Source organism: Limulus polyphemus, unplaced genomic scaffold (genome assembly GCF_000517525.1).
Source record: "Limulus polyphemus unplaced genomic scaffold, Limulus_polyphemus-2.1.2 Scaffold922, whole genome shotgun sequence".
Classification (NCBI taxonomy): Eukaryota; Metazoa; Arthropoda; class Merostomata; order Xiphosura; family Limulidae; genus Limulus; species Limulus polyphemus.
Genome location: NW_013666532.1, coordinates 27,196 through 43,710, shown reverse-complemented (window position 1 = coordinate 43,710; position 16,515 = coordinate 27,196). Strand labels below are relative to the sequence as shown.

The window sequence follows — 16,515 nt, the reverse complement described above, 5'->3', positions numbered from 1 at the left end:
ATGTTATTCTCTTCAGGTACTTGTATTTATGTTCGTGTAATGTTATTCTCTTCAGGTACTTGTATTTATGCTCATGTTATGTTATTCTCTTCAGGTACTTGTATTTATGTTCGTGTAATGTTATTCTCTTCAGGTACTTGTATTTATGCTCATGTTATGTTATTCTCTTCAGGTACTTGTTTTTATGCTCATGTTATGTTATTCTCTTCAGGTACTTGTATTTATGCTCATGTTATGTTATTCTCTTCAGGTACTTGTATTTATGCTCATGTTATGTTATTCTCTTCAGGTACTTGTATTTATGCTCATGTTATGTTATTCTCTTTAGGTACTTGTAGATACGTTCAGTTTTGTCATTCTATTAATTTTGTTTTCCTGAAACATTGTGTCTAACTATACTCATGAATCTATTCACAAAGATGACACATGGAGTAGAATAGCTTATTCACGTTTGACCTGATGTTTATATTAAGTAGACTATTATAACAGTTAATTATTATTCAACACCATTAAGTCAGTTGGATTACAACACTTAAATTATTTGTTTAAACAAGAATTAGATTCCTTAAATCTCTGTTTTTTGGGCAATATAATTTCACATTATTTTTAAAGTTTAATTGAAACTGTCAAAATTTTTGTAAGGCCAAACAGAAGAACAGTAAGTCAGTTTTGTCTGAATTAATTCTTCCGTCATATCTGTCTCAGCTGTAAATTACTAATAAGAAAGTTTGGATTACAACTAAAATTTCTATAAAAAAATTCATGCATCTATTTTTTTATATATATCTAAACAAATATCAATGTTCAACCACTTCAAAATACGAGGTTCATGATTCAGGAAGCAACTAATTGTGAAGTTAATCAATTTAATTCTCTCTTCACTGGCTCAATAGAATCGAGTCTTTTTATTTCTATAACTAATTTATTGTATTCAAATTAGTAAAAATATTTGCACTGATTTGTAGATATTTCCAAAAAAAAAAAACATTCTTAGGAAATATTGCACCACAACTTAGCTAAACTGGGTTGAACTTGCATTTCTCTTAGCCCAGTAGGTAAAAAAATGGAGCTTCTGAAACGGTCTTACCTCCAATCTTACCTGAAACTATCCCAATCCTGGACTGCCCTCTAAGAATTGCTAAAATTTTTCGCTAACAGTGCGCCAGTTTTTTATTCACCATGACTTTTGCACCATTTTAGAACGTGCTGATCATGTGACTACCCTCCACCAATCATACTGCATCCTCTATGCTAGTGCAGCTAGCTCCCTCTACTATTCAAGAGCAATCCTCAATTTCTCAGTTGGCGTTCTGTTTTATAGACGTGTTTTAACTCACTCTCCATGTGACTACAAAATTTTGATTGTACTTGATCACAAATCTATATCTGTTTCGACTTCTTGTTTTTGATTTTCATTGTTTCTACTTGTTTGTTTTAGAAATATTTCTGTTTTCCAAATTCTAATGTGTTCATATGAATTTGAGATTTAATATGGCATATTATGAAATTGCCATGTCAGTAGACAATGGTTCTGACACAAGTTTCGGGGTCGATGATGTCTGCTGAGGAAGCACAGGCTTTAGTTTGTGGGGAGTTCGTGTCTTACATTCGGCTGATGATTTCTTCCTTTTGTGTTACAATTTTTTGTGAGAAAGGATCTAACAACTGAGTGGAAATTTCTTTCTATGGCACTTTCCTCTTGTTACCATGCCTACATGTAATCTCCTGGGCTAGATATTCTTCTTTTTCCAGATGTGTGGTAAGTTTTGCAGCGTGTATTCCTCACTCCCAGTAGGTATACCCATGTTTAGTGAGCTTGTGTAGATATACCTCATTTTTGCAAGTGATAATTTTGGTTTTTCATGTCTTCTCTGCTCAGTACTTGGTAAGTTAGATTTTTATAATTCTTTTACCATCTAAGTTACTTTAGTTTAAATTTGCATTTATTGTTTGATTATTGGTATATGTACGAGTTCTTCACGATAGTTACTATTTGGGTAGTCGTACCTCTCACTGTGGGGGTTTCTTTTCCCTGGGCCTCTGGATGACCAAATCATCATAGCAGTTGTCTATCTTAATATTCCAACTGCTCCATTTCACATCTTTTTTTGTTCATCTGTGAGGGTCGTGTCTTCCAGTTCTGGTCGCTGCTGTTCTGTCCTTCTTTGGCTCCATATGTTTTGTCAAGTGATACACTCTTTTGTCAGTCAGACTCCTTTTTCTGGACGACTGGCTTCTGCTCGCCTCTTACCGTGCTGAGTCAGTCAATTACGCCTGCTTTCTTGGAAAATTAATCACGTAAGGTTTTCTAATCCAGTTGAAGAGGTCCAATCTTAACCCCACTCAATATCTTATCTGAGGGTTTGTCTTCCATTTCCATCTTTGTCCGAAACAGCCTTCTCCACTTCGGATCAGGTATATGGAATGGCAATCATAATGGCCCTACCTTCTCCTTTTCTATGTGAGGGGGTTATCTGTTTTGGGGATGTGGGCTTCCCCAAGTTCTCATTCTCTTGGGTTGAGTGCACATGCATTCTCGTCAGTGGATGCTTCTCGACCAATAGAACTTCTTCTACGATCCCTTGAACCATCCTATTACCCCCTCCTGGAACAAGGGACAACTTTGCTTGGTGGCTCGACAGGAAACTGACCGTGATGGGGGCTCCCATTCCTCCACCTAGTCTGGAGTCTCCTCTGTTTACTGATTCCTCCTTGGTGGTTTGGGGGACTTTCCTTGATTTCCAAAAGATTTTTGGTTGATGGTCCATCGAGGAGGCTACTCTGTTTTCAACTCCTGGAACTTTTGTCAGTTTGTCGGACTCTATGTCATTTCTTCCCACTCCTGAGGGGGGTTATAATTCATTCCAACTATTCCACTGTTGTTGGCTACATCACCAAGAAAGGGGGAACTAAATCCAGATCTCTGTGTTTATATGCCAATCTTAGTGTGTCACGTTCCTGACATTATGAATCTGGTGGCCAATCACTTATCTTGACTCAACTAGGTTCTCCCCACAGAGTGGTCCCTTCTTCCACTGGTATTTTAGTGGATGTATTCTCAACTGGGAACACAGCATACAAATGTATTTGCCACTCATTGGAATGCCAATATTCCTTCCTTTTGATCTGTGGTTCCACACCCTTCAGCTCTGGGAGTAGATGTGTTCAATCAGGTTTGGAGGGGTCTTCACTTGTATACCTACTCTCTGATCTCAAGAGTCTTTTTTTCCTTTCTCCAGACCACTCCTTGTCATGTCCTGTTTGTTACTTCATATTGGCCTTCTCAGACATGGTTCTCCTTACTCTGGCCCTTGCTGGAGCAACATTCCCTGCCCTTACCTGTTCCAGTCACTCCTTCGACAACTGCAATCAGACATAGTTCATTCCAACGTCAACAAATTCCATCTGCACACATGTCTTTTGTCTGGTCCCTTTCCTCAGTGTAGCATCTTTCCTTGCCCGTACCATTCAACCTTCCTCCTTGTCTGTTTACCATTTGTTCATTTGATGTGGCTTTTGCCTATTTTCTCCTCCTGTTCCTCATTTGTCCTAGTTCTTCACCCGATTGTTTGATCCAGGTTGTCCGTGTCAGTTGTTGCTAGTTATAGGGTTGCCATGTCAAACATTTTCCATTTCTCCTACTTCTGGAAAGCCTTCTTCTCCCCAGTTATTTCCCTCCTTTTCCATTCCTTTTGTCTTGTTTATTCATCACATCCCTTTGTTCTGCCATATTGGGATCTCAATGTTGTCCTACTTGCCCTGTTTGGTTCTCTCTTTGAACCCTTTGCAACGTGTTCCTTGTACCATCTTTCCCTTAAGACTTATTTCCTCCTCCTGGCATGTGGTCATCATCATTCTGATATTTATGCCATTAATGTTTCCTTCATTCTTTATCAGTCCTTGTTATCCTCTATCTGGATTGGGCCTTCCTTCCCTGCCCAGGAAGGTTGTTTAGCCTTTTTCGCATATCTCCTTTCCTTCCATTTCCCACCTGTACTCCCATTCGGATTTGGATCAACTGCTTTGTCCAGTTCTTGCCCTGTGATATTATGTGGCTTGTTCTGACTCCTCTCATGGTTCTCATTCTTGTCTGTTTGTTCCATGGAATTCCTCTGTTTTCCGTGATCTATCGCCTATTATGCTCACTGGTTGGGTTCATTAACTCCTTTGACTGGTTGCCATCTGCATAATGTTTCTTTGCACCACATTTGTCATATAACTATGTCTTTAGCTGCTCGAATCCACCATCTTTTGGAGGAGACTATTCAGGCTGGTATATGGACAACTCCCAGTATATTTGTCACACATTATCTGCACGACTTCTTGGGCCGAGTATCATCTTCCTCCTGTGGCGATTCTACACTCGTCCATTCGTCTTTGACTGGGGTAAGTCAACATATTATTATTTCATATCTTATTTAGTTGATATACATCATATTTCAGGATCCTACCTGATGGTGGGTGTTGCCTGGTTAGATATCCTTAATATTTTAAAAGCAATTAATCTGTATACTTCTATAATGCTCACAGTTGAAGTGGGGTGTTTCTGTAAGACCACCATCCACTTATCTGGTGGTATGTGTATGTGTTTATATTATTTTTATTTTTTTAATCACTGTTTCATATGGACCATCCCTCATGAACTTCATGAGTAAAGCAGATGGGGATTTCTGCTTTTCAAAATAGCCTTGATACTGTCACAGTTGAAGTGGGGTGTTTCTGTAACACCACCTTACACTTATCTGGTATATATATCAATGTTTCATATGGACCATCCCTCATGAACTTCATAAATAAAGCAGATGGGGATTTCTGCTCATTCCTACTGACCCGTGATTCCTCCAATCGGGGTCTTTCTGCTTTTTAAAATAGACTCTCCATGCATATTGCCCCCATTCTCTTCTCGTGGAGCACAGAAATCCTTGCCACTTCCGGTTCCCAGTATCTGGAATGGTGAACCAAAGAGGTTTCCTTCTGAGTGGGTTTTGCATAACAAACTTTATGTATCATGTGTACTCACTCTAAGAGAAAAGGGCTGTTGTAATACTCATTACCAAACAATGATTATACAATAGCATAATATTCAAGGCTCTTCCCCCAAGTGGACCACACTTGGCCAAATTATTGAATATTATCTATCAAAGGTGCTTCCCCCTGGGTGTTGCCTGCACTTGTTGATCTCAACATCTTATACAAGGTGTTTCCCACAGGATGTTTTGCCCGGATGTACCACACCAAACACACTATGATGTAACCCAAGGCTTCCATACTAGACTTTCCATGTTTGTCAACACCGTAATGTATCAAGTCATGGTTATACAGCACTTTTCCACTGATTTGAGGCTGTATCTCTCTTTTTCTGAATGCATTGGGGCCTACCAATTCAATTCTGCCCTCTTTTTGTTCCTGTGTTAATTACTGGGTGAAGAGCATGTTTGTTCCAGAAGTAATGCTATACCCACAGGTGCCATTTCTTTTCATATTCTTGCAGTCATTTTCTGCTTGATTGGATATTGATGCACCTTCACCGACACCCTCCACCTTTGCAATGTGGGATTCTATGTGTGGGTGATAGGAGGTAAAATTATTTCAGAATTTAACATTTTCTTACACTGAAATGCTTGTGTTTGTGGTTTGTACCTGCCAATTCTCAAAAGTAAGTATTACTCTAGTATGGTAGAGGGAGCTAGTATAGAAGGTGCAGTATGATTGGTGGGTAATCACATGATCAGCACATGTTCTGAAATGGTGCGAAACTGATGGGGTATAAAAGACTGGTGTGCTGTTAGCAAAACATTTTAGTTATGCTTAGAGGGCAGTCCAGGATTGAAATAGCTTTGGGTGAGGAGAGGTAGGTATCAGAAATACCAGCAGGTAAAAACATTGAGATGTGATGTTGCTTAATTACAGAACACCATCTTCTGTAGAGTCGCATAACCTTGATATATCCTAAAATTATGAAAGAATATTTAAACTCTGTCCATTAATATAGTGTTGTTCAACTTTAAACAGATAGTACCAATGATGAATTCTGTATTACGTTGTGCTAGGGATCCAGCAGTATCTATTTGAAAACCAGAGAATAGACAACATCTTCACAGATCCTTACTACGAAAAGTTTACGGAGTGTCTGAATGAAGTCCTACAGAAGTTTGAAGTGACATTGGCTACTGATGGTAAGAGTTAAAATTGATGTCAGTTTTATTGGAAGGTTAAAACTTAAATTCTTCCATAAAATTTATTAATCGTTAAATAAATGTTAACATTCAGGCTCATTATTTTTAATTCTTAGGCAAAAAAAATTAGTTATGTTTATTTTTGGGTCAAGCTTAATAACTTGCAAATTTACACATTACAGTGGTAAAGAAATAATATGGGTTTTTTAGTTAACAAAGAAAAAAAATGATTAATGATACATAATTTTGTGCAGCAGTTGGTGTTCTCTTATTTTAGTGACCTATGTTTCTCGGGTGGAAGAAGAAGTACTGTGGGAGTCGAGACAACTTGGGGCACACTCTCCCCATGTCTTGCTGAATACACTGATGTACTTCAACACTAAATATTTTCTGTTGACAACGGTTGACGATCACATGCAGTTGTCTTTCAGCCACATTATGAAGCACTGGCGGAAAAATTCCACAACTTCTAGAACTGCTCCTACCGTTAAAAATGCATTACTCCGTTACTACCCACCCATGAAAGGTAAGATAAAATATTTTATAGAATTTTAACTCTCTCAATACGGGCTCGGTCGATTTGACCGACCAAGTGACCATTCTATACTCATTTAAAGTCTATAGATTTAATACTTGTAACTCTCAATATAGTTTGTATATCTTTACAAAATTTGTCAGACTTTCAGTTAATATTATGTCTTTCACATACAAAAAAAAATCATTTTTTAGTGAAGTATTTTAAATAAAGTAAAGATTTGTCCATTAATATATTTTAATATATTTATTTTGAATAGTCCATGTGCAAAGTAATTTTCATGTTAAAATTAAAAATACTTTTCTTCCTCATCTCAAAAAAATCTCAAATTTTGTTTGTGTAATCCCTGAAATATCCTAAATGCATTTTGAACGTTTTTTTTTTCAGTAAAACTTTATAATTTATCTGTTATTTTCCTTATCCTTACCTCAAAATGGGATCGGTCAATTCGACCGACCTCATAACCACCAGAAAAAAAAAAATCAAAATAAACCTAAATTACCCTTTTTTCTTTCTAGAATGACTTCAAATTGTAACATGAAACTACATTCGTTTATCCAAAGAAGTTCTAAATTTGTAACATTGTACGTCTATTTATAATTAAATTTTATTGTTTTATTGCCCTTTGAACCGTGTCTAACTACTATCTATGCCATAAAAAAGTTTTAAATCACCTGAAGAACATGCAGGTCACGTTATGCTATTGAATTACATTAACCACAAGTTACTATGAGCTGCTCACGTGCGTGCTTTGTGAACCATTGTAATTATATTATTATTATTAATAATTATTTTACCTAATATAGTCTTAAATAACTTAAAAAGATCCATATTTTTAGATTTTAGTTACTTTTATAATAATAAATAAGGAATAAATATAAGAAAAAAGAAATAAAGTACTTACCCAATCTTCTTTTTTCTTGCTCTTGATCGTCGATGACAGTTAAGCCTAATTTTGAAGCACTTAAGCATTTTTATTTAATCAAATAATGCACCATAGAATATACACCAATAACATGCAAAAAGAGCCTTTAGAAATTCATCCAAGCTAGTTGTTAACATTCCCACAGGAACGATTTTAGTACTTTGAGTGAAATTAACGAATATCTGTTTAGAAGACAATACTATACAATACGTCGTTGGATAGATGAAAACCTTGACTCTCTATTAGTTATAGGTAATATATAATGAAGCGTAAGAGAGAACTATCAACAAATTTTGAAAGAGAGGATGTGACAGAAGGTTCTGATTTTCTATTCAATAGTTTTGTAGCCAAACAAAATTGAAGACTATAAAAGTTATGGTTTGTCTGAGCAATAATGATTTTATCGAGAGTAATTTATGTTGAATTTTGTACTTTTTCGAGAGGTAGCGGATAAAATAGGGATGATGACACTAGTGGAAATTCAGGATTTTTACAATATTTCCTTGTAGAATTAATAATTTAAAACTTGTATACTATTAAAATATGGATTATTAGATAAGATTTTATGCTATTCTAATTGGTATAACATAAACAAAAAGTAATTTAATAAAATTATGAATGTAAGACACTAAAACCTTGTGTCATGCGCAGTAAAGGGTACCCGGGGCGATAGGGTTAACTAAGATTAACCCTTTTACAACTGAATGTTGAAATATTGTAATCTTTATTACACAAATGTGGCTGACAAATTTTTAACACTTTAATCGTTGTATATTATTCTAGTATGATGTGGCCGTCGATTTAAATCTAACGAGAAAAAAAATTGTAAACAAAATTCTTTCGCACGTGTCACGTACATTTTTTTTTTTACAAAGTCTGAAAAGTAAACTGGAGCCTTAAATTCTGCTCGACCAATGGTAAACAATACTTCTAAATCAAACTCAGCTTTGCTCAATAGATTGGTGCCATATTATAGCTAGCATGTGTGATGTTATTGCATTTTTATCAACATGAAAATTTGTCTGAAAGTCAATGATGAAACTGCATACAAAGTTAAAAGAGATTAACAGTGTTACAAGGATACAATCAGCTGGCATTGGATCGACAAAATTGTGATGTTGAACTCAAATATGGCATACAAACTCAGCAACTTTTTCTTGAAAGAATTAATGTCCTGTTGTGGATAGTTAGTGGTATTAGTGCATACATATAGGAGATAACGTAGAAATATTAATTCAGCATGAATATCTAAATAGTAGGCTAAAATTCACTAGACTTTCTTTAAAAATAACCCATTTTCTTCCTCGCATCCCTCTATAAATGGTTGGCTCGGCTTTACTTGCTGTTAATCACCAGAGTTTTCAGCTTGACCTATCTCTGTTTACATTTCCTGGAGCACATAATAATGAAAATAAGTACAAAGATTTTAAGTTATTTGGTAACTCCTTCAGTTAGAACCGATTGTAAGTTAAACGATTATATCCTCACTTATCCATATAATGTAATTTGTTCTTTAATTTCACTAACATTTTCTTTTCAATAATACTTCAATGTAACTGTTAGGATAATACAAATTTCACTCGCATTTGTCTATCTAGTGTACAGTTGTGTGAACTGATGTAACAATTGAGCATAGCAGCTCGGAAGCATAATTTTTTTTATGTATTGTAATGCCACTATGTGTTATCTTAGTGATCTCATACAGATTAGCTTTATGTATGTTACAAGAACACTGTACGTTAGTTTTTAATATTGCAATTACAAACCCGCAATGTTCTGAAAAATGGTGTAGAGTAAGTGCACTTACTGGTTTTTAAAAACTTTTTCTACCCATCCAAAGTATAGGTTCATATTTTCTAAGACTTCAGCTATCATTCCCTTGAGAATAAAAATTATCCTTATTTTGATTTTCATTCCCTGTTAATGATTTAATTGCTAAAGTCTTCATTCTAACTCTTTTATGATGCCACATCAGAAGGTCTGAACATTTACTAAATGGAGCACAGCTTTGAAAGTAGCTGCAGGCAGCATTTAGAGATGACTTGAATGGGTAGTGAAAGAAACTTTTATTACGAACGTACAATGTTTTGACAAGTTTTTGTCATCATCCCAATTTTATAAAAGTGAAGTTATCCAAAAACCTAAACCAGTTTACTGGTGTTATCCAAAACTGGAGTGAAAACTTCTAAAAACCATCTTGAATTCCAAATATGAAGAAGCGAACTACTTCCTAAAATGTGAACAGGATCTAGACCATCAACTTGTCGAAACATTGTATGTTTATATTGAGGCTTCTTTCACTACTAATTCAAGCTGTCTCCAAACTTGTTTTATAAAAAGTGGGTTCCTCTTCATCAAATTCAAACGTTTAAATATGGTTGAATAGAACAGATTATTTGTATCAGTGTAGTGGTTTGAACAGTAATTTATAGTTTCTGGAGAAAAAACACTTGACACATCTCCTGCACGGATGAACGAAGGAATCTAGGGAGTTTCTTTGGATATTATTTTTATTTCTGAAAATGCTTTCATGTTAAATTATATCTGTTTGAAATATTCTTCTATGACACCAGGTAAGTTAAACGAGAACTGAGCATACGATGTTAACTATATCAAAATACATTTGTTCAAGAAGTCTTGATAGAAATTAACAAAAACCCTATAACCCAAGCAACTTTCGAAAGGTGGGCGGCTCTTCTTCAGGAGCAAACTGTGCATACACTAATGCACAGGTCTTAATCTTTTGCATAAATGCAACCTCTGGTTATCAATGATGTAATAGAGATTATATTTATAATGTCACTATATGTTACCATGGTCAATGTTCCCTCTACTTTTTTCAATCCATGTGTGGAGTGAATTTTTTCAGGTTCACCAATATCAAGGCAATGTGGATGTGCTCTACCATTTTTTTTTTTAGTGGGTGGTGGTGGTGGGGGATTTTTAGACCATCGACCCTATTGGATCATTAGGCTGTTTTGCAATGCTACCAGTTGGTTATTTGGGCTTTAAGCCTATTGATTGCCATGGTCATTAAGGCCATCAACATGTTGAGACTCTTCACCATTACTGAAGATGTGTGTGGCTGGAATAATGAAGCACACTGCACTTGATTAGTTGTTGTGCAGCTTAGAAGGAACACTGACCATGGTAATTTAATACCAAATATACGTGGCCACTATACATTACCATCGGAATTAATACCAAGTATACATGTTACAAGCCTACTTTATGTCGATCATGCCTTTACTGGCAAAAACCATAGTTGTGAATAAATGATGTATTTGTAAAATGTACAGTTGTCTCGTTCTTCCTCAATTTTGTAACGTGGTAATCTAATACCGAATGTATAAATCATGAGGCCAAGTGCTACTTGACAACTACTATTCTGCACAAACACAACATGTTAAAGCTTTAACGTTAGCTTTTTTTTTGCAGAACTATCTACATTGATTTCCGGCCTCAGCTTATGAATGGAAAGATTCCTTTATACTGTCAATTATTTCTAATTTGTTTAAGATCCTTCCAAGGGTCAATGATGAACGGATCCTCCGTACTAATCTTTTGTTTCACAAGCTGAGACTCGAAATCGGTGTAATTCATTCTGTAAAAAAAAATTATAACCATCAGTATAATTCAGATTTGTGACACTTGGGGGACAGTTACAAGTTTTTTTCACAGCCTCAGACCAGCCCCTAGTTTTGACTTGATTTCAGTAGTTGCAAGAACTAAAAATAAAGTGGCTGGGTGACTTTTTTGAACATTGAGTAAGGATGGTTACTGTTAAGTTTCAAGTTAAAACTACTAAATCACCTAGGCCTTACCATTTATTTAATCTGTGGCAAGTAGGATCTAATGGTACTGCATTTTCTGTGTAGAATTTATGGCTAAGATCTTTAATATGCCATCTTGGTGGCACTCAATATTGTCTTGGTAGTATTCAGTAATTTAATATAAACTTCGGGCTTTGTAATGATAACAAAGTAGAAGAGAGGAAAAGGAAAATTTATTTTTCTACATTTGAATCCTCTTATAAGAATGATTTGACCACTTTCTCATGCACATCAGAAACTTCTATTTAAGCATGGACGATTGAACATTAGCACCTTCATTTCCATATATGTTTTACATGTTGACTGGTGTTTGATCCTCTTAAGTTTCATTATTCACATCATTTCATATCAATTGGTTGTTATTTTTTGAGTAACTGATTAGATGTCCACCGCACTTATAGGAAAATACTGAAATCCAGGTGCGTTGTCACTGTATAATATCAGAGATATACAAGTTAAAAAAGGTTTTCCTTAAGTTAACTTGGTTCAGCCTTGTTTATTTATTAAATTCTAACAATTAGCAGGAGCTGTTTTAAATTTAAATTATTATTTTCAGAAACCTGACACTGCCACAAAAGTTTTTACTGATATTATTAGGCCTAGTTCGTAGATTTTTGTCGAATGAGGTAATATCCATATTGTTACTACAAGGTGTAATAGAGGCAATGTGGGAAAAGTTGTTTTACATAAAATAAATGGTAATTTAGACACTGAACTAGTCTACGAATATAGAAATTTATTTGGCCATAGTCAAGATTTTAAAGTAATTTAAGGGACGATTACTTCACATTAACTTCAGGTATATTCCAATATAATCAACCTTTTTTCATGTCCCTAAATTTCCACGTTCTTTCACTCGCACATCTGCAACAAAGACAGATAACGTGATCAATCAGATTTCGTGTTTTCAGTTGGGAGATTCTACCTTTATATCTGAAATATAAAAACACGTGTTAATTGTATGTGTGGATGCACTCTGTGAAGGAGGATATACTGCTGCTAACACACGAAACGCTATGGTAAAGTTGCTTTGCATAAAGCATTTGATAAAATCAAGGTATCCTTTTTTAAGAATGGTTTTTATCTATTTGATTGATAGAATGATTTATGAATAGTTCAACAAATAAACTTACACAAAAAAGCACTAATTTATATATTTCCTAAATTAAAAGTTTTTTTTATAACTTTATGACGTGTATTTCGGAAAAATGGCCACGTGTCGTCCTTTGGATATCCACACATGCAACTAAGACGTTTCTTGTAAAACAGTATATTGTATTTTGCATTATTTTTTAATATAAAAACAGAATCTTGCCAAAGAAAACTTCAAATGTGGTTTATCAGATTACTTGTTCTTGTTGCACCACAAGGTTTTATCTGATCCAATGAGAGATATCGGTGAAAGAACACGAAAACTTAAGCACATTGAAGTGTGCCTTTAATACGTGCATGTCATATGGTGGTCCCTTTAAATTATTCCAATATTCTAAATAAGGCCAGTTATGAGCTTACTTGTTCTTAAGCATAGGCTTCAATCTAACCAATAAATTGCTACTTACATTATTAAAACAAAGAAATAATTCATCCAATTGAGTTTTTAAAAGAGCCCCAATAATTTTGTTGTGCAGTGTAACAGAGGTGAAATAATTTCGACCAATATACTTCTCACATGAAGAAGCCAAAGATCTAATCAAGTTTATCTAGCCACATTCAGTTGAAATAAACCCTGTTAGTGTACCTATGATACAGACTTAAAAACTTTTTTACTATTGAATTAACTGTAGAAATTGTTTTTTTCTTCCGATATTCGTAACTTACAGACGGAGAGAAGAAGCGGAAATACGAACAGGCTGTTTTGGAACAAACAGAAAACCTTGACAACCCTCTCCGTTGTCCAGTCAAGCTGTACGAATTTTACCTTTCCAAGTGGTAAGAAAACCTGTTTGTTTGTTTTTTTCTTTGTTTTGAATGACTTAATGCAAGCATGTTCCTGAAGTGTCAGTTAAATATATATATTACCACTGGTTAACTCTGTGTTAGAACAGTGTTTTAAACTTGTTTTGGATACTAGGGAGTGGCCCATTAAACTTTTGGTTACAATGAAAAGCCGTTGACATATTTATGTAAACGTAAATAAAATAAAAATGTAACTGTAATTAGCTCAATATTTTGCTATTTCAACTTCATCAGGAGCTATCGATAACCTACAAGTTCACTAATCCTTAATATCCTGTCAGAATCAATAAGATAATTGTCTGGTCTGTGGATCAGTGATTGAGAAAACGTAAGCATGACTGTAAAGATCCTTAAATCCAGAACTTTCAACAGTTTAGTTTCAGTAAAACCACAATAGATGTAAAAAGTGAAAACTTGATTCTTTAAAAATAATGGTTTGGAATTGGAAATTGTTTTATTTATTGCCTATAAAGAAATTGTCACCCTAGGAGTGAGATGTAGGGAAAATCTTCCAATTTATCTGCGACCAGCTTTCATAAAAAGATTATTTAACACAAAACCTAGGTAATGGTTACCTGCAGATATAGATGAGAACAGTCTGTGATTCTAATGTATGTACTAAAGGGGAGAGAAAAACATGAATACCAAGTAGACAAGCTTACCTGTGGTAGTGTTTACAGGGTTTCTTTAACATTTTCTTACCAGTGGTAGTGTTTACAGGGTTTCTTTTAACACTTTGTACTCCAGCAGGTAGACAAGCTTACCAGTGGCAGTGTTTATTTTAACACTTTCTACCCCACCAAGTAGACAAGCTTACCAGTGGCAGTGTTTACAGGGTTTCTTTTAACACTTTCTACCCCACCAAGTAGACAAGCTTACCAGTGGTAGTGTTTACAGGGTTTCTTTTAACACTTTCTACCCCACCAAGTAGACAAGCTTACCAGTGGTAGTGTTTACAGGGTTTATTTTAACCCTTTTTACTCCAGCAGGTAAACAAGCTTACCAGTGGCAGTGTTTACAGGGTTTCTTTTAACACTTTCTACCCCACCAAGTAAACAAGCTACCAGTGGCAGTGTTTACAGGGTTTCTTTTAACACTTTGTACTCCAGGAAAGTGTTAAAAGAAACCCTGTAAACACTGCCACTGGTAAGCTTGTCTACTTGGCCACTGGTAAGCTTGTCTACCTGCTGGAGTACGGTAGAAAGTGTTAAAAGAAACCCTGTAAACACTGTGGAAAGTGTTAAAAGAAACCCTGTAAACACTGCCACTGGTAAGCTTGTCTACTTGCTACCCCAGTAAGTAGACGAGCTTACCTGTTTTTAACCCAGTGAAGTACAGATAGTGTTATACTAATCAGATTTCTGCTTGGATGATGACCTAAATGGTTGGATTTTTTGTAATTTTTTTTTGCATTTAGTGAGTAAACACTAATAAAATAAAATAAAGTTAGGTGATATGAAACTTCTTAAACCTAACATATTAATTAGTACTTCTCAGTCACTGACTTCAAAGTAAACTTTGGAAGGATGTGATCATGAAGATCAGTATTTCAATCTCCAGCCACTTCAAGTCTTTGTGTGGTAATATTGCATTCAAAAATGACATTCCACTAATACTATCAAGTCTTGTCATATTTCTGTTGGATTTTAATGACAAACACAATTTTTTTTTTTCAGCCCGGAGTGTGTTAAAACACGCACGGATGCCTTTTATCTTTACCCAGAACGGTCTTGTGTCCCCGACAGTCCTGTGTGGTATTCAACGCAGCCAGTAGGGAAAGATGCCATTCAGAAGGTGCTCCAGCGAATCAAGATGGTGCGAGAAATCAGTGAACTGTACCAAGATATCTGATTGAATCACAATCTGTTAATGTCTGCTACCATGTCGAACAGAATCTGTACATGAGAAAACTTTCTTTGAGATGTTTACTTAAGTTTAACCACAACTAATAAATTTTTTTAAGTGAGCACTATAGAAAAAAAAAAAAAATTGAAGGCCATGCCTGTGACTACATTTTACTTTCATCCAATTCTTCTTCATTATGCAGGTATTATCACAACTACAAATCATTCATCAAAATCAAAGACAAGCTATGGTGGCTTCCCAGTTGTAAAAAAGGTTTTAAGACCTTGTACCTCCGAGTTTAACATGTATATTTCTGTGGTGTTCAGTCCCGATATGTTGGATGTAATGCAGCTAATTATTTCCCTTTTCTGCCCAAACATGTAGACTTTCCCGACACAACAAAAAAAGGTGTATACATGTTTGTTCATTTTTTTTTAAATAAAGTTATTGGTTAAACTGATGCTGTTTAATGTGGAAAACTCTTCAGGAAGAAATATAGCACGGAGTACAGATTACTAAGACTAGTTTATTAACAGAAGCAGCAAACATTACACAGCCATGCAACAGTAGTTTTTCTCTCTCTCTTTCCCCCCCACTACTGTAAGGCACAGTTTCCATCCCAAGTAACAGAATTGTCTGTGTTCTTCATCACAGAAGTTCTTTCTCAAAGCCAAAATATTAAATGGCATACAACATACAAATGAAAACATTTTCAGGGACAAACTTGTTTTAATAAACAAACAAACAAAATGAGTATTTGTAAATAAACCATTTACATCTATACTGAAGAACAAAAATACAATATCAGTTTTTTGTTGTTGTTTTTTAAATTTAATAAGATTATTCTTGGTGAAATTCTTTATCACAGACTATAAAAATAACATCACAAAACCTCACCTTCAATTAAAATTATTGACTTAATCTAAAATGCCCATTACCACAGTTCAGTATAGCTCATTTGATTTTTTTTTCCTCATCTCTACAATAGTTAGCTATTTGAAAAATAAATCCACAAACTTTTTACACTTTGATGTCCCAAGAAATTCAAGTATTTGTGAAAGTGAAACAGATTTTAATACTCTTATACAAGAACCTACTGCACTGAAATTTATCTAACCCTTAGATGTTCTGCCTTTTAATTTAGGTAATTTTAAAGGTACATGTCTTTAAAAAAAAAAAAGAAGTCATTTTAGGGTTTGGTAAAGAATGAAATCAATCTGAATTAGCCAAGTGATGAACTTTATA

The 16,515-nt window shown here is 34.9% G+C and overlaps 1 protein-coding gene across 5 annotated transcripts in view; it reads left to right on the top strand.

Annotated features, from left to right (window-relative positions):
- Positions 1 to 15,730, top strand: part of LOC106461261 (zinc finger MYM-type protein 4-like) — a 69,874-nt gene extending 54,144 nt beyond the window's left edge. For 3 of the 5 annotated variants that reach the window (XM_013921072.1, XM_022388117.1, XM_013921070.2), the window contains exons 19-22: positions 6,051 to 6,176; positions 6,454 to 6,702; positions 13,290 to 13,398; positions 15,102 to 15,394. In XM_013921072.1, the coding sequence (XP_013776526.1) occupies positions 6,051 to 6,176; positions 6,454 to 6,702; positions 13,290 to 13,398; positions 15,102 to 15,276 (659 nt within the window). In that variant the 3' untranslated portion in view covers positions 15,277 to 15,394. Of the gene's footprint in view, positions 1 to 6,050; positions 6,177 to 6,453; positions 6,703 to 13,289; positions 13,399 to 15,101 lie in introns of those variants that run through there. The other 2 variants (XM_022388116.1, XM_022388118.1) reach the window with 2 other exon arrangements.
- The last annotated feature ends 785 nt before the right edge of the window (positions 15,731 to 16,515 follow it).